The 25,902-nt window shown below is 37.0% G+C and overlaps 1 protein-coding gene across 3 annotated transcripts in view; it reads left to right on the top strand.

The window, feature by feature from the left end:
* Positions 1-25,902, top strand: part of OGDHL (oxoglutarate dehydrogenase L) — a 58,065-nt gene that overhangs the window by 6,345 nt on the left and 25,818 nt on the right. For all 3 annotated transcript variants that reach the window (XM_030030819.1, XM_030030818.1, XM_030030820.1), the window contains exons 3-15: positions 5,152-5,331; positions 9,016-9,118; positions 12,447-12,562; positions 14,496-14,650; positions 17,617-17,763; positions 18,366-18,456; positions 18,971-19,150; positions 19,532-19,660; positions 20,050-20,229; positions 20,500-20,652; positions 22,022-22,124; positions 22,732-22,860; positions 25,185-25,335. In XM_030030819.1, coding sequence (XP_029886679.1) covers positions 5,152-5,331; positions 9,016-9,118; positions 12,447-12,562; positions 14,496-14,650; positions 17,617-17,763; positions 18,366-18,456; positions 18,971-19,150; positions 19,532-19,660; positions 20,050-20,229; positions 20,500-20,652; positions 22,022-22,124; positions 22,732-22,860; positions 25,185-25,335 — 1,817 coding nt within the window. The remainder of the gene's footprint in view (positions 1-5,151; positions 5,332-9,015; positions 9,119-12,446; positions 12,563-14,495; positions 14,651-17,616; positions 17,764-18,365; positions 18,457-18,970; positions 19,151-19,531; positions 19,661-20,049; positions 20,230-20,499; positions 20,653-22,021; positions 22,125-22,731; positions 22,861-25,184; positions 25,336-25,902) is intronic.

Below are 25,902 nucleotides of genomic sequence, written 5' to 3'. Positions count from 1 at the left end.
CCTCGTCATGCAACTGCCAGCTAAAGTTCCAGCCAATGTAGAGCAGGGTAGCACCTTGTGTGGATGCATTGAGTTAATGTCTGAGAAGCCCTCGTGATGTGTTGGTGCTATAGATCGATATTAACCCTTTATTTTGAGGACAGTGAAGGGATGAACTCACGCCTAAGGAGTGTGTCTGGTGACATCTTGTTTTCACTTGTTTTATTTGAGTTACGTCGACTCACGACAACCTTCTTTCCTTTAAGGAGAACGAAATTTCTTGTTCAGAGCCTTTACAGCCGGGTGAATTTCGCTGCTGTGGCGTCTTGCAGACTTCGAATGGGGCATAAGCCCCAGTGAATTAACGCACGTGTTAGGCAGTGAAGTCACCGGTAGGCAGGAGGCGGGCCGGCCCCCGGAGCTGGCCAGGGTGCTGAACGGCCGGGCTGCCCGCGGGCCGGCCCCGTCCTCCGCGGGGGCGGCAAACTGGCCCGGCGCGACGGCCCTAGCAAAGAGCAAAGGCTTCTGCTCGACGTAGACCTGCTTCTTGTGTTGCCGATACTTAGGCGGAAAGGCTAAAAAGGACTATCCAATTCGTCTGGCAGTTCAGGCGCAGTTGGGCGATGGATCCTGACGAGCTGATGCAGTTTGTAGGGTGAACAGCAACTGAGAAATTAGCAGAAGTGAATTGACAGAGGAATATAAATGTACTGGTGGAGTAGGATGTGGTCTAGGGAGTGGGTCCCAGGTAATTCAAGATGCATGTTAAGAGTGTGTGAATTCTTTTCCAGGTTAACTGTATGTAATATACTTACAACAGGAATGAACTGGAGTAAGTTCACTGTGTGCCTGGTTTATGAGGCTTAAAAGAATATGATTGATGGACATCACGGATTACTTTACAGCTGTTCTTGCCTAAATAATTAGGTTTTTCACAGCCTAGAAAAAAGGCAGGGAGGAGAATGATGCCGATTAATTTTACTTGGTTTCATCAACAAAATTAATTCTTGGTTTCTTGAAAACCATCTAATTTCATCAGCTGAAAGCTATAAATGTCTACCCAAGATTTTTGTTGACAGAAATTGTTCAATTTGGGCTCTAATAAAACAGGTTAAAAATGTTGCTAGTTGAACTTGCCCTGTTTTCTTAAAAATACAGAAAAATTCATGCTACAGTTGTGACTGTAGGCAAGTTGTGAATTTGTCGTTGTGCTATGGAAAGTGGTGGCAGTGTTGGAAAATAATGTCAAGAGATACCAATGACTTATGTGGTGTTGGTTATGGTATTGTTAATAATTTGACTGTCTCTGCAGGCCACTCAGATTTCATTATCAGTATGTCTGGCATGGTTTAGAGAGCCAATTTGTGCTAGGCGTTTAGTCGTTACATTCTCTTTCCTTTATTCATCTTTATTTCCTATTTTTCCTCATGTTTCTTCTTCTTGGATATCTCCTTATCAGAGGGGATGTGCCTCCCTCTGGTTGATGAGATGAAAAAAGCTTTATTTTTCCTGGGCTTTAAAAATTATACTCTATTCACTCTTACTTAGAAACTCCAATTAATCAAATTATTTCCATCTCAGAAGATTTGACTGGACATGTCTTCCCATGTATGCTTATTTAAAACTGTTTGAAATATGGCTGTCATGTACCAATGAGCATATTCAGTGTTACTAGCGTTTTTTCTAAGAACCTCTCCTTTCTATGTATACCATGGTTATATATCAAGGAATATGTATTTATATCCATAGGAGCTTTTATTCTTTGTGCAAATCCATTCCTGATGATTTCCTGCTTTTCCTTAACTTTTCAATTTCCTATCCTTCGAGTAGCCAAAACAACAATCAGAATAAAATGATGTGGGCTCTGAAAAAGGCATCATTATTTCTCCTTGAAGTGCAGTGTCAGGGCCATAGATCATAAGAGAGAAGCTTGACAAGGCTCAGTTATTACTATCACAAGATTAATTGCAAAACGGCGTGGTTGGATATTGAGTACATAATGCCTGCCATGTTATCCTGTACGCAGCCGCTCTACAGTGAGTGTGTAATCACTTCCTTGTTTTATGTAGTTGGAAAAAGTGTGGGGGTTTTGTTTTGGTTTGACTTAATCTTTTTTTTTTTCTCTCTTTTTTTTTTTTTTTTTTTTAAATGATGTAGTGATGCTCAGTGTGTGTCTTCTAAGGCTTTACTGTCCTTATTGCAGTTGATGTCACTAGAAAAAAACCCAAACCATCAAGATAACAAATATGTTACTTGTTATTCTAAGTGCAACAGTGTTTATTATACGAGAGTAGAGTATTGCCACTGAATCACTTGAAGTGTGTTATATTACTTGAGAAAATAATGGTTAACTACAATATAGATTTGCTGACAGGAAAAAAAAAAGGAATGTATCATGTATCACATGTATCACTATAGTAATTTATTTTTTACGGATGTATTTTTCTATTATAATTCTCCTCTACCATTTTCTTAAAGAACTTTACTAATTTAGTTGAGAACCTGCAGGTCTGCTGTGAGACCAAGCTGGTCTTCTGTCTGTTCAGTCACATGGCAAATGCTGTTGCCAAAGACTGACATTGATACACAGGACTTGAAGACTATAATCTGGTATCAATCTTGAAAGATGCTATAGAAATCTGTAAAGGGCTTTGATGGATGTGTATCTAGAAAAAACTAATTTTCTGTAGCCAAATGATGTATTTTCCCTCCCCTCTGATTAAATGTCAAGCTTGTCCAACAAATCAATAAGTTCAGAAATGCGATAGGAAGAAAACAGTGTGGGTTCCTTCTGTCCCAGCTGGCTGCATCTTCAGATGTAAACATTTTGAAGGTATTTCTTTGTATTTGTGAGTTTGCATGAGGAAAGTGTCCTATGCTTATTCTCCTTAAACAGGTAGCTTGTTGGGCAAGTCTATTTGGATTTTGTTAGCTACTGTCTCAGCAGAGCACTTGTCTAAAAACATATTCAATTGTTTGTGGGACTGTCCTGTAATAACTCTTACATCTAAATGAAAAGCTTTTGACTCAACAAAGGAATGGTTACTTTATTATCATCATTGTATGTGTATCATGGTGTTGGAAAAAGTGGGAAAGGAACCTTAACATAAGCAAAGCATATTCTTTATTAAAACTTTGAATGAATACCAAATGTCAGATTTGTCATGGATCCAAATGTGTGTTTGGAATTTCCTAATTTAATGAAAGTTAATAACTGTATTGCCAAAATAGTTCCTCCAGTCTAAGTAGCCTTAGTTGTAAAATGAAGGGATTGTATCTGTTTTTCACTGTCTGGGAACTGCAAACTCTCAAACTAGGTGCTGTATAGCCATGTAATAACAATACTGTTCTTAATACAGAGTAAGAAGGTGTATTGAGAGAATATCAGAGGAAATGCAGTTACACTAATGGACTCTTGTAGACCATTTATAGGATGCTGTGTAAATTCAGACTTCTAATCTCAGTGCGGCTAGCAATGTGTCAAGGTAAGAAGAATATAGGAAATGGGCATAAATGAGAGAAGGGAGGAGGAATGAATTCTTCATCAGTGTGTCTGGAAGTGACCGCTAAGCATGATCTGTCTGCCTTAATTTGTCATGGCATACAAAAGTTAGGCTACGTTTAGATCAAGGCTGTGTCAGAGCAGGGTGATAAATCAAGTAAGTTTATCATATTTGTATTAATGCAGCTTTGTATTAATAAAGAAGTAAGAGGGGTGCATTAAAGCAATGTTTCTTGGGCAGCGGCTTCATGCTAATGATGAGATTCCTGCCCACAGGTCCAGTAAGTCCCCCCAGTTCCATAACTTGAACTTGGAAGGTTGGGTGATGTTTAGCTCTTGTATGCTGCCCCTCCCATAGTGTTTTTCAACACCTTAAAGCTTGTAGAAATTTCAATATGAAGACTTTTTGTTAATGAAAACAGAATTTTATAAATATTTTTTCTGTCATGCAGTGTTAGTATTACATTATTTTGATTATTTTGTGTATTCTGTAATTAATATATAAGTAACATTCTTTTAAAAATCAAATCTTTGGGCTACTTTTTGTCTCCTCTGGCACTGGTTCCTTGAAATGCGTTAGTTCCAAGCTCACAGCCAGGGTAAATAACATGCACCGTACAAAATGAAATTTAGCTTTTACAGTTCTTCTGTTCCAGTCACAAAGATTTTAAAGTTTTGAAATAGCTTCCTTTTTCTCCTAAGTTAGCCAAATTGAGGAAAATGTTTTATGCCTTTCATTACCTTTTATAGAAACTGTAAGGTAAGCATAAGTATTGATTAGTCCCCTACTAGTGCAGACTTTCTTCTTTGTTGGGTATAAGCATCTCAAATGTTTTATCCCATTCTGCTGCTGTCTGTTGGCATCCATATATCTAATACCATTTTAACCTTGGACAGTGACCACCTCATCAGAATGGAAACAGTTCAGGAAAACAAGATTTGGGCATATGTGGAGGAAGTGGCTTGTGTAAAAGTGCAGATGGAAATAAAAGGATCTTTTGTTTGTTGTGATTCAGCTTCTGAAATATGTACTCTTCTAAAGTTATGAATTGCATCTGAAACCAGGTCCATAATTCCTTTCATAGTAAGGTAACCTAAGCTAGTGAGGAAAGAATCTTAGACCAAAAGCCTCACTCAGAAAAGCTGTAATTGCTTTTAAACAGTTTCTTCAAGAAAGGCCCTTAAGGACTGACTGATTCTGATTTGGCATATTCAGTGAGTGTCTTGAAGTATCATAAATTCTTTTAGTATCATTAAAGGAATGGATTAATTTCATTTATTAAGGTTTTCAGTTTTGTAGGCTTGATACTGCTTTACCAGCAGCATACTATCATACCCATTACTGGTTGCCTGAATAAACATCACAGTTAAAAAGATCTGTGTGAATGAATAATGTACGAAGATGCTTTGCACTCATATGTGCTGGCGAGTTTTCCACTGAACAAGCTCAGTGTAAGAAATTAAATGAAAAAGGCTCTGTGTAAATGAAACACACAGTTGCTACCAAGACGTGAACTTATCAGTGCTCCCTTTTTGCTGGCTATTAGTGGTACTTCATACTGTAATGTAGTGAGGTACCATTTGCAGCTTGAAGGAGCTGCTTTTGGTTGAGACTTTTGTTTGAGGTAATAAATTTTCCTTCTTCTTTCCTTCTCTGTACACATGTCCAGTCCTGGGATGTGTTTTTCCAAAATGCTAATGCTGGCCAAGCATATGATCCCCATCTACCAGATCAGTTGGAGAGAAAGGCATCGTTTCTTCAGAGCCATGGCCTGGCCCAGACACCAGGTAAAGCTGAAAAGCTTGTTGAAGATCACCTTGCTGTGCAGTCTTTGATAAGAGCATACCAAGTAAGTGTACTTTGGGGTAGGTGTGGGAGGGCCTCTCCTTTGCAAACAACCTTTTTCTTCCTTTTTATGTTCTTGTTTGTCTTCTGGTCTTAACTCTTGCCTGTTGTCTTGCTTCTGATCCAAAATGTCTTGAACTAGACGTTCTTTTCTTCCCTGCACAGTGTCTGAACACTGAGGTCCTGGATTAAGACTGGGATGCTCCTCTGGCTTAGCAAACTCAGGATTCAGATTGCCCACAGCCCTGACGCTGGGCATCTGACTTAACCTGGAAGCTCTTTATGGAGATAGTCGTTTGTGAAAGGGAATATGAATCTATTGTTTTTTCCCCGTTTACCAGGAGCAGGAGCCAAACATGTCAAAGCTTACCCTTTACTATTCTTTTGGCTCACTTGACTGTATTAAGATTTTTTTTTTTTGTGTGTGTGTGTATGTGTGCCTTTGACTCAGTAAGTTACTTGACCAAATTGGAACACTAAGTTATCTCAAATAGTTTTGCTTCATATGAAGGGGGTTGTCCTGGATATACTGGTACTAATGAATCTCCTGATGTGTGCGGTGAAGTAAGAACTATTTTCTCTCTTCAACAGCAAACTTTTCCATGATCCGAGTCTGTCTTCACCTCTGGAAAAGTTTGTATTTCAGTTCTAAATATTACTACCTTTCTTTAAGAAAGGAGGAAATGTGCTTGCCTTCTCATACATCTAGTGTGAATTTTGAGACTCCTGATTTGAGCAGGATTATAGGTACAAAGACAAAGGAGAAATAATGAATTAACCAGAAGCTGAATTTTGGGAGGCTGATGGTACTGAGTTTGGGTCAGCTTTGATGAATTTCTCTTAGAGAGCTGTTCATCAAAGCTGACTTTGTTTCACACTCAGATTTTTTTAACCCTTTTATTAAATTAAGAAATTAAGTCTAATTTCCTTTTTTCCTTTCAAAGAAGAAGGATTTTGGAAATAGCACAGTGGTTTTGGTTAGATGTTTTCTAAATGTAAAAGAAGTTTAAACATTTTTATCTAGACATGTATTTAATATCTTAGTTTCAATAAAAGGCTTAAAAACAGTGTGAAACAAAAAAACCCTTCTAAACATGTAGATCTGTGTTGAGCAAAATATTCCAGTTTGATTTTTTAAAATGTTTTTTTCTTTTTTTTTTTTAAATAAGTATGTAACTTCCCAAGAAGTTTGTTACAGTTTGACTTGAGCAGATCTGTTCTGCCCTGCACTAAGAATTTTAACTCCTGTTTGCTATCATCAGAGGAATAGAACTTTTTTTAAAAACTTTTTTTTATGTGCACATCGCATTGTCACCATTGATTCAGGTATGAACCATGTTATTCCAGCTGTTGGAGAGGTGTTGTAAAAGAGTAGAAAGGTTTGTGAATATAAAGAATATACAAAATTTGCTTAGAAATAGCTATGTCCAAAAAAATCACTTCAGCCCATTCACTTTTGCTTGCAGTAAAAATTTGTTGAAGAATTAGAGAAAATTGGAGAATGTTAGGCTGCTTTGACACCATTTACTTGAAAATAGTTCAGGGATTGCCATTTTGTTTCCTGTATTTGAAAGAGCGTGCTGTCCAACTCAAGTGATGGAACAGAAACGTCTGTATAAATGGCAGGCACCAATGTGTCTGTGACAAACAAAAGAGGATTACCTAAGGCAACTGTCTGTTTTTAAAAGGTATTTAATACCCTCTAAATTCACTGTTGAAGGGATACAATCAATTTGTGACCTTCCTTTGCCTGATAATGAAATGAAATGGAGAAGGATACAGAATTTTCATTTCTCAAACCTGTCAGTATTTTATGATTTTTGTGGTAAACTGCTCTGTGGTTGTTGAGCTGGTCTTCTGAAAAGGCAGTTAATCTATTGCTTTTTCTAATGCAGAGCACTGGACGCCCTGAAAGAAGGATTTCCAGTGAAATGTCTGTGCTTAACAAAAATGAGTCTAGATAAAAGAAGACTCAAGAAATTAATTTATAATGTAGATTTTTTTTTTTTTTTTCACCTCTGTCTAGAAAACATGATTTTCAAGTCTAGTTTCAGGTAGTCCATACTTGCATTTAGTCAAATTTATGGCAATTGATGAAAATTTTCCATGCATGTATTTTCACAAGGTTGATCTCTGATGTTGTTACTATTTTCTGTATCCAGTGAAAGAAGTGGAAGTTATTAAAAAATAACTTTATATTGAGGAAAATACTGTCTTTAAATAAAAGACCAAACTGCTCCTGGAGTGAAATATAGCACAGCACTTTACTTATTTGCTCTTCTGGGTTTTGGTGTTTTTGCTAATCCTCTTCCTCTACCTACTAATACTGCAGAGCAGATGTAGCTTAGGGAGGTGAATTCTTTCCTGTTGATGATGCTTGAGACAGAATTGTTTGCTTAGTTCCAGTCAGATAGACTTTGTGCCTCTGTAAACAATGAGGTGGCACAGATGTTGCTGTGGGCATCATTTGCCCTGTCAGACTTTTATTACTGGTGATTCATGAGATGCAAAGAATCTCAGAGGCCAGGCTGAATTTACAGGGCAGGTGGTTCCAAAAAAGATGCCATATTTCTGTTTGCGTATGAGTAGAAAGCATTTTGTTATGAACTCTCCTGCAAATATAGAACATTTGAATAGTGTTTTTACAAGTCCCTTCTTGATGAACCACACTTTAATCACACTCTATTACTGTGTGATGTAATTCATTATTAATATTGCAGTTTATTAAGATTTTTTTTTTTCCAGAGACAATTAGGATACTAGTAGTGTGAATGCAATTCTACCCAAGTGATTTGAATTTGTCCTTAAAAAGAAAAATATTAAGGAGAAAATATTCATATATTAATCTATAAAAAGCTTTTAATGAGCTAATTTGGTATATGAGAATCATGCACAAGAGACATACTAAAAAAATTGGGTTTTATGTGTGGCTTTATTGAATCAATTAGTTATTTCCTGTGTAGCAATGTTATATGTTAATATAAGGCATTAGTTTATAGCACCTTGTGGCATGCATTAAGACCAGTCATATTGATAACTGAAAGCTGGCTAAATTCCTTGTTGAATTTGTGTTCTTTGGTGTCTTGAATGTCAATTTTATCATAGATGAAATTCCTGAAATTGTATGAATTAAAATAAATGCTATCTGATGCTATCTGATGTGGAGCAGAGCTCATGAAGAGTGATCCCTTCACTTCCAATATAAATGTCTTCAGCAGCAATCTATGTTTTTGGTCAGCAATGCTGTATTTTAGTATTCTGCAGGTGCAGAAAGGAGGATTCAAGCAAAAATACAAAGTGACTGAGTTAGCAAATGGTAGGATCTATAGACTAGTCATTGTTTTTTGATTTTTCCCAGAGATTTAGAGTACGATCTTTAGTAGTTTTCTTTACTTAGACTTCAGTGTAATTCCAGTTTAAATTGTATGTCAGCCAAAATAAAGGTTATGTTCTAATGTGTATTCAGCAATGTTTAATAGAGGTAGTATACATATCCAGAGATATAATGCTTATTTTCTGTTCTTATGGGAAAACTTGGGAAATAGGACCCTTTCATGACATTAGTGGTATTTGCTTATTGGACTTCACAGCTGATATACATGCTATGGAGAGATATCAGTGACTTTTTCCCTTCATCTGAGTTTTGTTAGTGTGATTTCATTTTTCTCTCACTTTCCTCCATTTTCAGATCCGTGGCCATCATGTGGCTCAGCTGGATCCCCTTGGAATTCTGGATGCAGACTTGGATTCGTTTGTTCCATCTGACTTAATCACTACAATCGATAAACTTGGTGCGTACACTGTATGCCTTGTTATTTGCAAAGGTCATTTGCCTCTTTTGACTCATTGGGCTGAGGTGATTTAATAAGACATTTCAGGGAACCTTTTCTGCTTGCTGGTATCATGAAATAGTTTCTCTGAGCATCTGTAAGGAGGCTGAAATTTCAGGACTACTGCTAGAATTTCTACTCTGAGATTCCTGTGAATTCACCTGCTGATGAATGATGATTATAAACACTTTATAAAACCCCCAAATCCTATGGTTTTGAACCACATGAGAAATTAATACTGATCAATATGTTAGGCCAAGATTCTGGTAATCTAAATTACTTTTATAGCATTATGCTTGATACTTGTTTTGACTGGGGACATCTGAAGGCTAGTCAATAGGAAAAACAAGCAATAAACAAAATGCTGGATAGAGGAACTTAGGGTAAATTTCATACCAAATTTGGATTCTAGCCTCTGATACTTATTCCTTCTGTATAACTTGAAGAAGTCTCTTTCCGTGTTTTCTTCTGATAACTTCAAAGTGTAGAATTCTTGACTTGTGTATATAATCCAATGGTGATCATTTTAGTTTACTGCTGGAGGAGTGTAGTACACTAGGGGTTTGCTTTTGCAAAGGTTGTTCTAGTTGCTAAGAGGGCATGTCTTTGAGAAATTGCACTGATCAATTTCTTTGCTCCTCTCTGCTTGAATAAAAAACCATCTGATTGATTTTTCTTTACTCTTCAGTCTACCTGGTATGTTTAAAAGGTGGTTTTCTACTTGGTAAAGACACTGAATCAATTTTTCTTTGATATGTAAGGAAGCTTTTTGCACCAGACATAAAACATAGTGCACGTAGGAGATAACACATTCTACTTAATTTTACTCTAAGTACATCTCCTGTCTCTTTGCTGCTGTGTTTTCTTTTTCTGGTGGTAGGGAAAGAAGCAGTGGTAGGGAAAGAAGCAGTTCTGACCCTTGATCATATAAAGGCAGTGGAGTGCTTAAGACGGTAAATAGAGAGGTGCTTACACAAATCAGGGGTTCTCTTTGAAGTTTGTCAGCTTTAATTAAAGGAAAGTACCTACAAGAAAATACATTAGACATTTACTGAGTAAATATAATTTGTTCGGAGCATGGGTGATTGCTAGCATGTCAGCACAAATTTCTTTAAAGTACAGAGTGTCATGACTGGTCAGAAGGCATCATACTGAAGCCCTCATGAGCATAGGAAAAAATATGCTAGAGCTCTGAATGAGATGGGGGGTTGTGTCTGAGGGTGCAACTGATGTGATAGTTTGTGAGGGAAAACAACATTCCTAACTTTGTCTTGGCACAGCAAAAGAGAAGGATCTCAAATGTTGCCTGTCCTTGAATGTTCCAGGCAGGAAACTTATGAAAGGTCTCTGGTGGTACAGAAAGTATTTTAGTGTTTGATTTTTCTGTGCATTTTCTTTGTCCCATCTTCTGGTTTCTTTTTTGAGAAGTCTTCTGGTAGGAAGTTTCTTCTGGGAGTTGCTTCTAGAAATACAGCTAGTTACAGGTGTACCTACTGCACGATTGAAGTTCAATAAGGTTGTATCTCTTTAAACATGAGGTGATGCTTCAGTAAATATGCAGTGCTGCAGTACAAAGCACAGATGTTCTGTGTATGCCCAAATCACTCCTGTATGTGTTCTGGTTTTTGCATGACAGAACATGAAGAGCCTGTGAAGTCTGAGAGAAAGTCAGGAAAAAAAAAAAAGGATGTTAGCACTGCTTTGTTTCAAATGACACTAAAGCCCCTCTCATCCCCTGTATCCCTCCCCCCTCCTCCTTTCTCTCTTTTTTTTAAATTTTTTTTTTTTTTTTTTTTTTTAGCATTACAGAATTAATTTGGTGCTGGAAGAACCTATTATGGTACCGAAAAGGAGAAATAGTGGTACACAGACACTTTTTTTGCTCACTCCAGATTTGACGTTTAATATATTATTAAAATTATTATTAAAACCAAAATGAATATTTAAAAATATATTATTTTTAAACCACAAAATGTGTTATTACTGACAGTGCTGTAGAGTACAAGTGGTGGCAAAGCAGTCCTATGGCCCGACTTCAACTCTAAATACTAAGTTCTGTTATTATTTCATTTCCAAATTGCTGCTTTGCTTTCATCTTCAGAAAATTCATTTAACAGGGAATACGGACCACTATTGATTTAACAGTTATGTGCAGGCTGTCATATCAGTGTTAAAGTGGATGCCTGCAGCTTATCTGGAACCAAGATAAAGAGTTCAAAATTAAAAATAGAGAAGCCGTTTTTGGGTTTGAAAATATTTTTACATGTGCACACACACATATAATTTTTATGTATATATGTTTCTATAACTGTATGTAATATGTAATATAAGTTTTATACATTTGCTTCTTACACTTGTAAGAAACTATCTTTCCTTTCTTCGTTTAACAGTTCTAGATTAAACTTTATCATGCAAAGACTTCAACTTGAATTGATACCAGTCTTTCAGTCTTGTCTGTTGTGTATTTTGGCTTTTGAAACTGCATAATAATTAAATATTTTCTTAAACCATATTCTCAGTCAGAACAAGTTTAGATATATCTAAATCAAGATGGGATGATATGCTTAAACAAGCCCTTGTTTTAGTTGGTGGAGGGGTGGGAGGGCTGGGGTGTGAAAGTCTGTCTGTTTTATAAGGGGTCGCTGATTGGGAAATAGAGCTGTATGGGTAATTACATGGCTATTTCAAACTAACTTCCCTATAAAGAGAAAGAGAGTGAATAGAGATAACTTGGAATTTCTACTAGCGTGTTTGCACAGTGTTACGTTGAACATGTTCTGTATTTTCTCTTAGTCTGTTGATGTTGTATAAATTAATCTAGTATGCTTCCAACCAACTGGTTCTGTCTGTGAAAAGTGGTTCTTTTTGTGTTTGCTGTTCATGGCAAAGCAAGGAAGAAATCCCAATCATTACACTTAGTTATTTTACTAAACAGTGAAGTGCAAGATATAACATGGCGATTTGATGGCATATTTGCTAATATGGTAAAATATAAAAAGGTTTGGGTAATTTTAATTTCAGTTGTTTTGTCTGAGCATTTAAGAAAGAATGGTTTGGTACTTCTAATCAAACAATAACTATTTAATTAAAACATTTCTTTTTAAAATCCAGACTAAAGTGCATTGTACTAATAGATGCCTCCAAAATATTGACACTTTCAATTTTTAATCTGGTACCTTCTTTCTTAATATTGCTTTATTAAACTTAGTTCATGGTGGTTTGAAAATCAATGCTCGTTTCCTTTTTGTCTCCTGTCCTGCTTCACAAATTGATAATGTACCTGTTGTAGGGTTTTATGGTTTGCATGAATCAGATTTGGACAAAGTCTTTCAGCTGCCTACAACCACCTTCATAGGAGGAAGTGAAAACAGTCTTTCTTTAAGAGAGATCATCAAAAGGCTGGAGGTCAGTGGGATGTTTTGTGATCTGTGACTGTTTTAATGCAAACAGAAGTGAACTTTTTCCAGTTGTCAGTCACAAAAAACCTTATCATTTGTCAGTTATTAATAGAGCATGTAACAAATTCAAATTACATTAAAAATAACCCTTGTACTGTTTCTAGAGGTGGCAGCACCATTAATTTCATTGCCTGGATATCTGAGATACATAGATTAAGGATGAGTATAAAAGAGGAATGAACATGGTAGAATGCTAATTCGGGCCCTAGTTCTGTAAAGAGCTGACATTGTTTAAAAGCAGTAGAGCCTTTAGAACTTGTCTTTTAAGTGTCCTACCACAGATAAAACACCTTTGCATACAGTACTCGGGACGTGCAGGGGTTGGTCTCAGAGCCCTAGCTTTAGTGAGACTTTTACCTGAGTAAAAATATGAGAGTTGGGTACCAAATTCATGAAAGCCCAGCTGTAGCTTGTAGATAGTAATGGTCCTTGTTTTTCATCCCCAATCCTTTTTCTAGAGTTTCATTATCTGACAGGTGATATGGTTATGTCATGTGAAGTCATCAAAGCTAAAATAATTTAAAGCAAAAATAATTTAAAGGAATAAATGTAGTTAGAGGGCAACTCCAAATAGCAAAACAGCAAGTAGGAATGGTAATGAATTTGTAGACTACTGAGTGAGTAAGTATTGGGTATTCCTAATTGTGCTTTTTCCAGGATTTTGGAGTGCTGAAGTTGTAGAGATTTCTGTTGCATGGTAATGAAATCCATTGGAGTTAAAAAGCCTAGGGGTGAGGAAATATTTTAAAGGATGAAATACAGAACTGAGTTACAAGAATGTAAAAATAAAAATAATTACTGAGGATATAAGAGTTCATGACTTTGACCTGTTGCAAATGTGAGAGAATGTGTTGACTTGCACATTTGACTATTACATCAGCTTAGCTGAAGCATGGCAAGTTGTTAAGCCACAACATCTCTGATGTGCATTTGAGCTTTATATTTGCTTTTTGGTTTTTGCACTTCTAGCATGTCTGTGCAGCAATTTTCAAGAGATAACCCTTAAAATTGTAATGGGCAAATGAATGGACAAAATCAATAGCAAAATCTAAAAGCCTCAAGGAACTGATTTGTGTTAAAGAGAAATAACCCTCTTCTCTCCAGAGCTTTGGCTCTTTTTTTTATTGAAGTTAACATTAAATTCCTCTTTAGAGGCAGCAGAGAGCACATACTATGTGTTCAGAGTGGTTTTTTTCTCAATTAAACTCACAATAGGTCTTATTTCTGTTGACTTGTATTTTGGACACATTTTTCTGGTGAAATATTCTTTTTAAGATAGGAAAAAGAAAATTTAAAAATTGCAACAAGGATGTTCTTGAAGTGTCTTTGCATTTTTCCCTGTCCTTTCTCTGTTCTCAGCTGCTTGGATTCTTTTTCAGATTTCCAGCCTTCTGAGACTTGACAGTTTTCAGATAATTTGCATGAGGCTTCATAGCTGTCTTCTCATTGTCTTTATTGCCTGATTTCAGGTAGCATTTAAAAAAGACAGGGTAAATTTTGATAAATGACTTGAAATCTTTGCTGGTGCATCTAAAGAAAAGACTATTATCCTGTAAGAACAGTAGCGAGTTAGGTGAAATATGCATCAGTTTAAGGCAGGTTTATTGGCCTACTTTCGGTGTATTACCAAATGAGAATCTTCCAGATTCAAAATTTTGAAATGTTACTTTGTAGACAAAGCTTTCTGGCACAAAACTAAATTCAGTAAAATAATTTATTTGCTTATAGGATTGCTGTGGGCAAGATATAGTGGAAGTGGAAGACGACAAGATAGCTTTCAGAATATTAATATATACAGAAAATATAATTTAAAAAATATATTTGTTTCCTTATGGCCCATTAACTTCTAAAGCTTCTGTGTTGGTGTTTTCACATCCTAGAATACTTACTGCCAACACATTGGCTTGGAGTTTATGTTCATCAATGATGTGGAGCAGTGCCAGTGGATCCGGCAGAAGTTTGAGACACCGGGAGTTATGAAGTTTACTAATGAGGAAAAAAGGACTTTGTTGGCAAGGCTGGTGCGCTCAATGAGGTACGCTGGGGTGGTGCTGGGAAACTGTTGTGTGACTGCTGGATGAAAGCTGGTGTGGTCTGTAAACTGCTGAGGTGGAGGTGAAGAGTCTTAAGTGAAATCTGGATTACTGGAGTACAGGTGGGTGTAGTTAACCTGGCTGCAATAGCAAAGGAGAGTGTGTGCTGTGAGGTATGTCAGGGTCTGTGTAGTGACTTTTAGTATACTATTTTCTTAAAAGGCAGGTTGTGGTCTGTAACACTTGTGCAGCCGTTAGTGGCATATCTGGCAATGTTTTCATTGGCTTGCGGAGAAAAACTGGGAAAAAATTGTGTCAACAGACTAGTAATGTGCATCTGTTTTGAAGATTCATACCTTGTTTCAGAAAGTAGGTGTCAGAACAATGTTGGATACTGATCTCCTGCTGTATTCTATCTACTGTGCATCTTTGTAGTAGCACATGATCAAAGGAAGCCATCCTCAGCTCAAGGGGAATTTTTAGATGGGTGAAATGGTGACATGAGCACTGTTTGACTCGCTGGGATGCTAACAGTCTCTTTGGAAAGCTGTGCCAAGATGGGACTGGATTTGAGAGGCATAATGTGATTTCAAGTCCTGGTTTTGCCCATTTCCTTTTGAGGTATGCCAAGATGTGCTGTACTGCTGCATGACCTGGCAGCAGGAGTTTTGGTCTCTGCAATATATGAAAGCATGTTTGAAACAGCTTATTGATTGCTCCCATTGTGGCTATCTGTATAGAAATACAGTGATCCCAGAGACTGAATTACTCTCTCACCCCTAGAACAAGACTGTCTTCTCAGGCACAAGATTTGTTCCACTTCTTACAATCTGAAACAATTTGCATATCCTTTGATAAACACAAGAATTAGAGATTTATAAAGATACATTTTTTGATTAAGCTTCTATGTTCAGAGACTTAAAAATTAAGTGCTCGTTGGAGGTGTTGGAAGATATTTTTGCCAGGTGTTTTGTTTGCCAATGTTATGGCAAGATTGTTTCTCTGGTTAAAAGTTTCATTTAAACAGAAATAAAAACATCATGTAATGGTCAAGCGAATATTGCCCTTGAGTAAGTTTGTTTAACAAGCCCTCAGTATGAGCCATCTCCATTTATCTTGAGTCAAGAATTTGTGCTTTTATTCCTGCCAGTCTAAGCTGTGGAAAGATCTGCGGTTCACAGTAGAGTAAAGGAGCCAAACGTCCATCTTCTGCCAAATTAGTTGTCCGCTGAAAATGGAAGAAAAAAGTTTTACATAAATTTCTATGCAGCTATCTCTAGCATGCTTTTTTTTTGTCTGAAAATGATCAAGAAAAAAAAAATCTGGTTTTGTGGAAAACTGGTTGTGCTCCTGAGATTTGTGGCTTTGTAAAGCAGATAGTCATCATTTTGCTCATGAATACTCTTTTCAAAAAAGTTCATTCAAAGTACTACATAGTTCAGGTACTTGAAACTGAATTTTTTAAAGTAGGATTTCTCATCCTTTGTGGTGTTCACTGATAGGTTATTGAACAAAGGGTCGCTTTTAACTCTTCCTCCTGTAAAATACTCATTGTATATCTTTGAGCCACTTCTTGTATGCATTAGTAAACATGTTGGACCCTGATTGTGTAGTCTGATCTGGGCATCTTGTTAAGCCTGTGCAGGTCAAGCATTTCTAGATTATCCCTTCTGAGAGCAACCATCTTTCCTAAGACTTTTGCTCCTCACTGGGTACTGAATACATACAGTGACAGCGGATGAGCTGCCAGCCTTTGTGAACTCACAGTGGCATATAGGAGACTTGCAAGATGTGACTGTGAAATATTGTAGTTCTGCACACTTAGCAGCAGTTTGCCTTAAATAATGAACTTGCTGATTGTCCAGTACTGGCTTAACTTGCAGCTGCAGAGAGGAGGAAGGCAGCGTGTACACCACTTCGATTTGCCCTATAGGACTTGCTGGTGACATGGGACGCACTTTCATTTTATATAAACTGGCATAGCCCCACAGATTTCCATGAGGAATTCTGGCAGCATAGCTCAGCTGAGGTTCTGGCTTGTTGCTTAGATGACTGAATTGTGAGGGTATTGATGGGTGAGCTAAGGAGAGTCTTTTGGCAACTTTTCATTTCACTGCTTTTAGGACTTCAATCTAAAGAGGTAAATGTCAGCATTCTAAGTGAGGAATAAGCTGAGTATTAATGGATTATGGCAGTGTTATGAGTCGAGGTATTGCACAGATGATGTAACCAATACAGTTATTTTCATGAAGATATATTTTCTTTGCCTTTTGTATCTCCAAGCTTTACAACACATAATCCTTTCAACGTTTGTTAAAAGGTGCTTTTTAACCACTCACTTTGCCTCTGGCCCAAATGCATTAAAAAATGAAAGAACATAGAGTTGTCAAGGATTGACATCTTTCTCCCGCTGAAGCTGAGGCAGAGATGCCAGTGTCCTAGTTCTTGGCACATTGCCAACTGTTACATCACACAGTCTGAGGAAGCCCTGCCATTGAATAGGACCTATGAAACAGGCATGCTTTCTCCTGTGGTTTTCTACAAGTATTTAATTGTTATTTCCAGAAAATAGAGGTTCTCTTTTATGTTTTCTTCAATCCACGGAAGAGACTTCTTTGCTGTCACTCTGCCTTCCCAGTGGTCAGTATACATTTTGTGTACATGGGAAGGAGCAGAGTTTAACTTGGGAAGTGAATTTTGTCTGAGGTGGAGAGTTTCTTCCTCTCTGAATTGTTTCAAAGTCCTGGTAAATACTTTTCAGATGAAGGAGAAAGAAGACTTAATTCTCTCCGATGTCTCCTTCCTTACATGTGACTTATTTCCAGAGGCCTAAAAACATGTAGTCACAGATGTCTTAAAATAGCATAATGTAATTTTATTTACCAAAAGATGTTGGACAATAAGTATTTGCTACATTATCTTAATACAAACACTGTCTCTTGGTTTTTTGGGTTTCTTTTTGGCAAAGATTTGAAGACTTCCTTGCTCGCAAGTGGTCTTCCGAAAAGAGATTTGGTTTGGAAGGATGTGAAGTAATGATTCCTGCACTTAAGACCATCATTGATAAATCCAGTGAAATGGGAATTGAATATGTTATTATGGGGATGCCTCACAGGTAATGTCAATGGAAACCCCCCAACAAATGGGCTTATTGTCTTAAGACAAGTTTCAGGTTCTAGAATTTTATTAACAAAGTTGATATTAGAGAAGCTAGTGTAGCAAGCGTCAGTCATAGCGAGTAATGGTAACACAGAACCATAACAAATACCTGTCAGTGAGAGTCTGCAGGCTTCACAGGTAAATGCTAGCAAAACTCACCTCGGTGTACTTTGAAGCTGCAAGCAAATGTGGCAGCAGCCGTGGTATCTATCCCGTTGCATAAAGTCTAGAACTGGGAAAGCTTGGTGAGATAGTATCAGACTTATTTTTTGCAGTCTGCCTTAATTAATTATTAATATTGTTATATTAAGACTGCTAGATAGTACAAAATTCATCATTCATACTTGGATAACTGGGTGTTACAAAATGTCTGTGGGAATGCATTGGAGAAACTGCGATGGGAAGAAGGGTAGAATGAAGGGTTTCAGGTTCAAAAGTTTGCAGTGAACTTCTTACTTGCAAATTTCTGACAGCATGGCTTGCTGATTTGATAAGTTTTATGCTGTTAACTCTGTTATTACCATTTTTGAGACAGAACTCTGTTTGGAATTTTCCTAGAGGTAGGCTGAATGTATTGGCTAATGTAATCCGAAAAGAGCTGGAGCAGATCTTCTGTCAGTTTGATCCCAAACTTGAAGCAGCTGATGAGGTAAGATGCTTCTTCAATAGATCTATATATAGAGAGGTGAACATTCAAGGTAGTTTTTAGTAATTTTGGTCATGGTTATTATGAAAATAGCATTATCAGCTGCTGAAATGCATTGTCTTCTAGTTTGAAGAATATGATTTGTTGAAACTTCTTAACAAATTTAAAGACTATACTGTACCTCTAACATGCAGAAGGAATCTCAGGAATGATTGTAGATAAGTTCTAGGTCATTTGACTAATTTCATAAGCTCTAAGCATCTTTCTTTGTTTTACATAAATGAAATTAGTATCAATATTCTGTAAATATTTATCCAATACTGGATAGTGACACTGAGATAATAAAATAGGAACAGTGTTCCAATTTGAAATTACAGTGTCTCAAACCCATAGTGCATACTGATATACAATTGGCTAGATGCATTTTTCAGACTGAAGCACAAATTTTAGGCATAGTCAATCGGATGCAGCTGGTATGAATGACATTCCTGAATTGTGACTACATCTTGCATGTTAGGGATCTGGGGATGTAAAATATCATCTGGGAATGTACCATGAGAGGATCAACAGAGCAACAAACAAGAAAATCACTCTGTCCCTGATGGCTAACCCTTCTCACTTGGAAGCAGTTGATCCTGTTGTGCAAGGGAAAACAAAAGCTGAACAGTTTTATCGAGGGGATACGGCAGGGAAAAAGGTAAAGATTGTTTAATGTAGTAACTCTTACTGGTAGTTTTTCATATTATTTTTAATAAAAGTAGTTTACCAGTAGTTTTGTATCACAGAGTCCTCCTCTCTTCCTCCTTCACAAAAGGGATATATCACCTGCTGAACTAGATAAGGTTTTTGATATGGTACCTCAAGGGTAACTTCAGGAAGTAGGCTTAAAACTTTCTTTGATTTGTGAACTGAGCAAAGGCAGCAGAATGCTGAGAAGTCTATGGTTTATTATAAAAATACAGTTCTATTTTATAAGCACTACAGAAATATGGAGCAAAGAAATCCTGCTGAGAAGCTTAAATTGCACTTTTGCTTTCTAATATATGTGTGGATATGTGTGTATAATCTTCCCTCTTAGGTTATGTCCATATTATTACATGGGGATGCTGCCTTTGCAGGACAAGGAGTGGTTTATGAGACGTTTCATCTTAGTGACCTCCCATCCTACACCACAAATGGCACTATTCACGTTGTGGTCAACAACCAGGTAACGAGTAGAGCATTTTCCAATCAGTTTGTCTGCTGAATAGTTGCTAGTGTATTTCTTTTTATTCTTGTTTGTTATTAGCTGGGTGCATTGTCCCCTCTGTTTATTAGAATGGTTAAGATGTTCCTGAAAATGGTCATAGTATCTAGCAACTCTGAGTGGATAATATTTTATCACCTACATTTATTTCATTTCATTCAATTTGTAACACTTAATTGGATTAGGTTTGCTTTGTTTTGGTTTTAAGGGAGCAAAAAGAAGCTGGCTAGCCAAAATGAAAAGCTAATACTACTGCTGTGTAAATGACTATTAAATGAAAACCTCAAGCATTCAAAACAAACTACAGGGAGATGCCCAGTTATTTTAATGGAGGTTTCTGGAATTTCTAGATTGGCTTCACCACAGACCCCCGTATGGCCCGTTCATCTCCATATCCTACTGATGTTGCTCGCGTGGTCAACGCTCCCATTTTTCATGTGAATGCTGATGACCCTGAAGCAGTGATGTATGTGTGCAGTGTAGCTGCAGAATGGCGAAACACATTCAATAAAGATGTGGTGGTTGACTTGGTAAGTCTTGGTTTTCTCAACTTTTCATTCTTTGTATTATGTACTACTCTCTTATTTTTCTGTGGCTTAGAAGACCCAGCCAAGAGACATATTTTGATTTTAACAGCCTTTAGTTTCTTCATTTAAAAAAACCCAAACAACTAACAGGCCCACAAGGATCCATAAATGTTTTTATACCATAAACCTCCTAAAATCTCTGTAAAACTATGAAATTGAAAGATTTCATTTTACATTTTTCCTTGCCAACGGAAACAATCTTTCCCTTTGTAGGTTTGTTACCGTAGGAGAGGGCACAATGAAATGGATGAACCGATGTTCACCCAGCCTCTAATGTACAAGCAGATTCATAAGCAGGTGCCAGTGCTGAAGAAGTATGCTGACAAACTGATTGCAGATGGGACTGTAACACTGCAGGAGTTTGAGGTACACATCAACAGAGTTAAAGGGAACTTAAGAAGCTGTCAGTAGGAAGACACAGCTGTCACTGTACGCTGACTGCTTAAAAACGTTCCTTTCATTACTGTGATGTCTTCACTCTTTGACACTTTCTGATTCAGTTCGGTTTGGATTTTCATGTAAAATAAATAGTATTGTTGTAATAAAAGGACTGAAAGTGCTGTGAAGTAATTAATACATATTGCACAGAAAAAAATTTGCTTCAGTTCTGAGATTTGTAAAAGGTGATCAGATGTCAATGTTGGAGATGGAGGCATTTGTCAGCTGTTGTTCTTCATCTCTAGAACCTTGATTCAGCAGTAAGACAGTATTTGAATGCTCACTGGTATAACTGTAGCTTCATACTGATAACCTTGGCATTCTTGTATCCAGCAAGAATGCAATAAAATCAGTTTAACCTTTTTACTTTCTTGCAATAATTCAACTAAGTTCAGAGATCATTTGAAATATTCCAGAAGGATGAAGTGTAAAGTCTGGTGCCTGTATTAAGCTGGTTAGGTCTTAACCTTAATCTTTTTGAAAGGGAATGTGTAGAGTGCGGATGCAACAAAGGACTTTCTCAGAAGGTGTGGCTAACTATGTAGTGACACAGTATTGCAGATCAACAAAAAAGCAGTTTGTGTAGGTGCATTCCGTTATCTGCAAGAATGATCACAGCTCATGCAGAACTAGCTATCCTGAGTCATTGTAAGAGTGTGCCAGTAGTGGCATGGACTTTGGTGACTGGATCCAGGATCCTGGATGGATGTTTTGCTGTACAGACTGAGCTCAACGTTGCTGTTAATTACTTTAAAGATTAGCTAGCTCAGTAACTTGAGTGTAGGTTTGGATTGAAACATAGATATTGTAGAAGCATTCTGCCTCTGCAGAATATGGCTTTGTATCTGTTGCCATTGACAGGTGTGGCCAGCAGATTCTGAGCTAGACTCTCCTAGCCAGACTAGTTTTCTAGGAGGTTCTCTTCTAGTCTTTAGTGGCTTCGGTGGCCAGAAGTATGAGTGCTGGATAATGCTGATCTTAAAGTATGACGAAATTATATTTGGTACTTCAGTTCTGTCTCGTTCTGGAGTAATGCTGGCAACTTCAGCTCTTGGTACTCTCCTCTGTAACCCCTGTCCAATAAACTAAATAATTTATTTAGAGTAATGTGGGTAAGCATGTTTCTAGAAGGCAATTTGATCCTAGATAAAATGAAATTGTTTGTTTGCATAATTGTAACTAAATTTTCTTCAGAAGTTAAATAACTGTTTTTATCATAGTGAATGATAGGTGTCATCTGTAAGATACAAGGGTGTTATGTTTATCTGTTTTTAAAAAGAAAGTTTTTGTTCTACAGGAAGAAATTGCAAAGTATGATAGAATATGTGAAGAAGCATATACTAGATCTAAGGATAATAAGATCCTACATATCAAGCACTGGCTTGATTCACCTTGGCCTGGTAAGAAGTGTCCTTTCACTTATCCTAGTGTTAATATTATTGTGCTTTTATTTTGAGTCCATATTCTAGGACTCTTAAATGTTTTTTATCAGACAGTGTTCCTTTAAAATAAAATGTGACCTTTGGTTTGCCCCTGTTAATAGTAAATAAGACATTCTGCCAGATCAACTTGAAAGAGATGCTTTTCTTAAAAAAAAAAAAAAAAAAAAAAAAGTGCAAAGGTGTGACTTTGAAAAAGACATCATTTCAGTTTAGCAGAGAAGTGTTTTTCCGGTAGTGTTACTGTGCCTTCAGGAAGAAGGAATATGTCTCATGCTCCTTTTTTCTTTTTTTTTTTTTTTTTTTTTTCTTCTGAGGGATTGAGGTGCCACATGCCTTTATTGGCTGCCTCTGCCCACATAGTTGGATCATTGTGTGCCTGTAATATCAAGTGCTGTTGTCATACTGACAATCAAAATGATTGTGTCTCCCAGTGAAAGGTGAAGAACTAGGTTTAGGCTGCTGCTTAGAATGTCTTTTATGACTTGTGAGTTTTTAAATAAATTGTGGATAGTGTAGATATTTCTTAATCAGTCCTTGGATATCTCACCAAATCTTTTACTCCCAGGATTCTTTAACGTGGATGGAGAACCCAAGAGCATGTCTTGTCCTCCAACTGGCATTTCAGAAGACCTGCTGACTCACATTGGCAATGTAGCTAGTTCAGTGCCAGTCAAAGACTTCAAAATACATGCAGGTCAGCTGGAGTCTTTGTTTCTCCTAGTGGCTATGTTTCTTGCTCAGATTTTATATTTCTGCACACGAGTTGCTGTTGGGCCATTTCCCAAAGAGGAGAATGCCTGTGACTTTTATTTTAACTCTTCCACCCTATGGGCAAGGAGAATGTGACAGTTAAGGTCCTGCTGGTTGTTCTCAGCATAATGTTCTTTCAGTATCATGCCACTTCTGTTCCTTACCTCATTAAAATAGATTTTCCTCTGAGGGAGCTAAAAGTCTCTTTGTAACGTTCAGTTAATACCTCCTTTCATTCTTCAAGTCCTTGTGGAAAATGCTGCCTCTATGCAGCATATTTGTGGGACTTACTGGGAAGTAAGGCACCCATCTCAGGAAGCACTATTAATGTGGGGGTTTTTTTAATGCTAAAACCAGTGGTAATTTGAGGTGCCCTTAAGACACTTTTCTTGTAGTTAGATAATTTTCTATTCAGGAATATAGCTTGGTCTTTTCAGACCTGGCAACGTTGCTGATACACTATAAGCCTAATTTTAGTACAGCTGAATGGACTCTGAGTGGGCAAATTCAGACATTTTTTCTTTCAACTTATCATTTATCATTGATGATAGCACAAATCTAGTGTTTTCTCAAAGTCTTGGCTTTTGGTCTGAAGAGATTCAATTCTGAATTTGGCATCTATTACAGTAAGAAGTTAAATGTGCCTGTCTCACTGGGGAGCCCCAACACTGTGTCAAAGTTCTGAGTTAATTCTTTTACTCCCTGGTGAGGTTGAAGTCTAGCAGCTCTACAGGGAGCAATAACATGTTCATTCCATGGGGAAACATGGAGACACTTTAAGGGAACTTTTTTCTTTTGTTGGCTTGTAGGGAATGTGCTTAGGATCAGGAGAAAGAGCTCTCTTCCTGTGTAAAATCTCTAGCTAGTCTTTCTTCTCCAGAGTCATCCATCAAGGGATAAAGTGTGTCTGCTGTAGATGTTCTGTGTGTTTGTGTTCCTTTGGGACAATTAAACAGTTACAATTAATGATGGTAGGGCATTCCCAGTTATCAACTGCAAGCTTGTTGAGCAGATACAATTAATTGATGAACTTTAAATCTCTTCTAAACATTTGTGTGCTTTGTTGTGACACTGTTAAATTTGAAATTATAGTCAGCCAATAAAATTTAATATTAGACATGCTAATTAAAAAGGTAAGATGGTCTCTCTTTAGTAACTTGATTAACCATTTAACACTAAGTAATATTTGCCAGTATATAAGATAGATTTATGGCTCAAAGCAAACTTTGGTCTGCTAGATTCTTTTACGCAGTTTAAAAGGCCATGAGAGAGAAAATTTTGGGAGAATTAGAAGGGGAAGAGCACCTTTTGAAATACTTTGTCCTTCCACTAGAATGAAGCAGCTTAATATCTCGCAGTCTTTCAACAAACAATTGGAAGATTATTTTGTTTTATCAAATGTTTTGTATATTCTAAAGAGAAAAAGTTCAAGTTTTTTTTTTACTTAAAATGCAACAATTTTGATGAGAGAAAAGTTTTATGTGGAAAGAAAGCAGGTCGATTTTTGTAAAAATGGGGAAAGTAACAAAAGGAAATATGGGAAAATAACAAATAGGACAGCTTACCAAAAGCATCAGTTCAGATATGAAAATAAGATGGTGTCAAGTGACACTGAATACACGAGGCTTATAGCCTCAAAGCTGTAAGCATCTGTGTGCAACTTTGAAGCTTTATTCCCTTTAAAAGTCACAGTGTTGTAACTTGTGTTTTGGCTCAGCAAGTTATAAAATCTTCACTGTAGAAAAACAGCTATTGGTTACCACCTGAAAATCTGTTGGCAGCTGCTACAATTTCCTATTTGTATGATATTCATAGTATTGATTAATCCGGCCTGTTTCACTTTGTAACGTCTCCAGAAGTCTAATAAGACAAATGCCAAGATAAAATGAGAAAGAGAGAAGAAAAAATCACGAACCAAATAGCTGATATTTTCAGTCTCTTATAAAACAGTACTTGGTATTAGAGATGTGAAAATAAAACTTTAAGAAGAAGTATTTCACCATGAGTCTTTTTAATTGTCCTCAGTAGTTTCTACATGGCCAATCTTATTTTCTTCTTCTAAAACAAGGTATGAACATTATGCAACCCTTTGCGTGGGAAACAAGTTATTTTACTTTGCTAGCAGTTAAGTTCTAGAATGACAGTTTGTAGACCCTATTAGGATCTGTGTTTAACTTAGCCGGTGGGGAAGGAGAATGGTCAATATAATGTGAATATAAAATACCTGTGAAGTAGGTCCATTGATTTCTGATCTTTATTCCAATGTAGGACTCTCTCGGATTTTGAGAGCCCGCTTGGAAATGACCAAGAACAGGGTTGTTGACTGGGCCTTAGCAGAATACATGGCTTTTGGCTCTTTTCTGAAAGAAGGGATCCATGTCCGACTAAGTGGACAGGATGTGGAGAGGGGTACTTTTAGGTGAGTACCAAGATAACTGTTAAATGCTGTCCCATGCTTAAAGAAACATCTTGGCATTTTTTAAACAATATGGTCTTCTGCGGGGAAGTTGAGGCTATTCAGTATCAATCTGAATGTTATAGATTCTGGCAGTCAAGAATAATCAAATCACCTGTGTCTCTGTAAACAGCATTTTAAAGAATTGTATTTAAGGCAGAACAAATGTTCTTAGATACTTCCTTCTCTTGCTGAAAATAAATTTTTTTTTTTTTTTTTTTGCTTTTTACCTAAAAATTCAGCTGCAATCCCTCTAATGGCTGAGAAGTAAAAGAAGGGTATTTGCTGCTGCAGATTCTGAAGTCTTTTAAGTACCATTTCAGTGGTGGCTGCTTGGAGCTTGGGTATCCTGTGAACAAACATGCTGCCAGTTGGCAAGGCTTTTTTAAGTGAAATAAGGTCCTTTGTACCGAGACTTTTAATGACTGTGGAGCATGAATGAACGCAGAATCTGATCACTTGGTAAAATATATACAGTTCTGCTGCCTTACCTGATTCTCTGTGGAGTAAAATGTTAATGATGTATTTAAT

The sequence above is a fragment of the Aquila chrysaetos genome, chromosome 11 (assembly GCF_900496995.4).
Source record: "Aquila chrysaetos chrysaetos chromosome 11, bAquChr1.4, whole genome shotgun sequence".
NCBI lineage: Eukaryota > Metazoa > Chordata > Aves > Accipitriformes > Accipitridae > Aquila > Aquila chrysaetos.
This window is presented reverse-complemented; position numbering and strand designations above follow the sequence as displayed.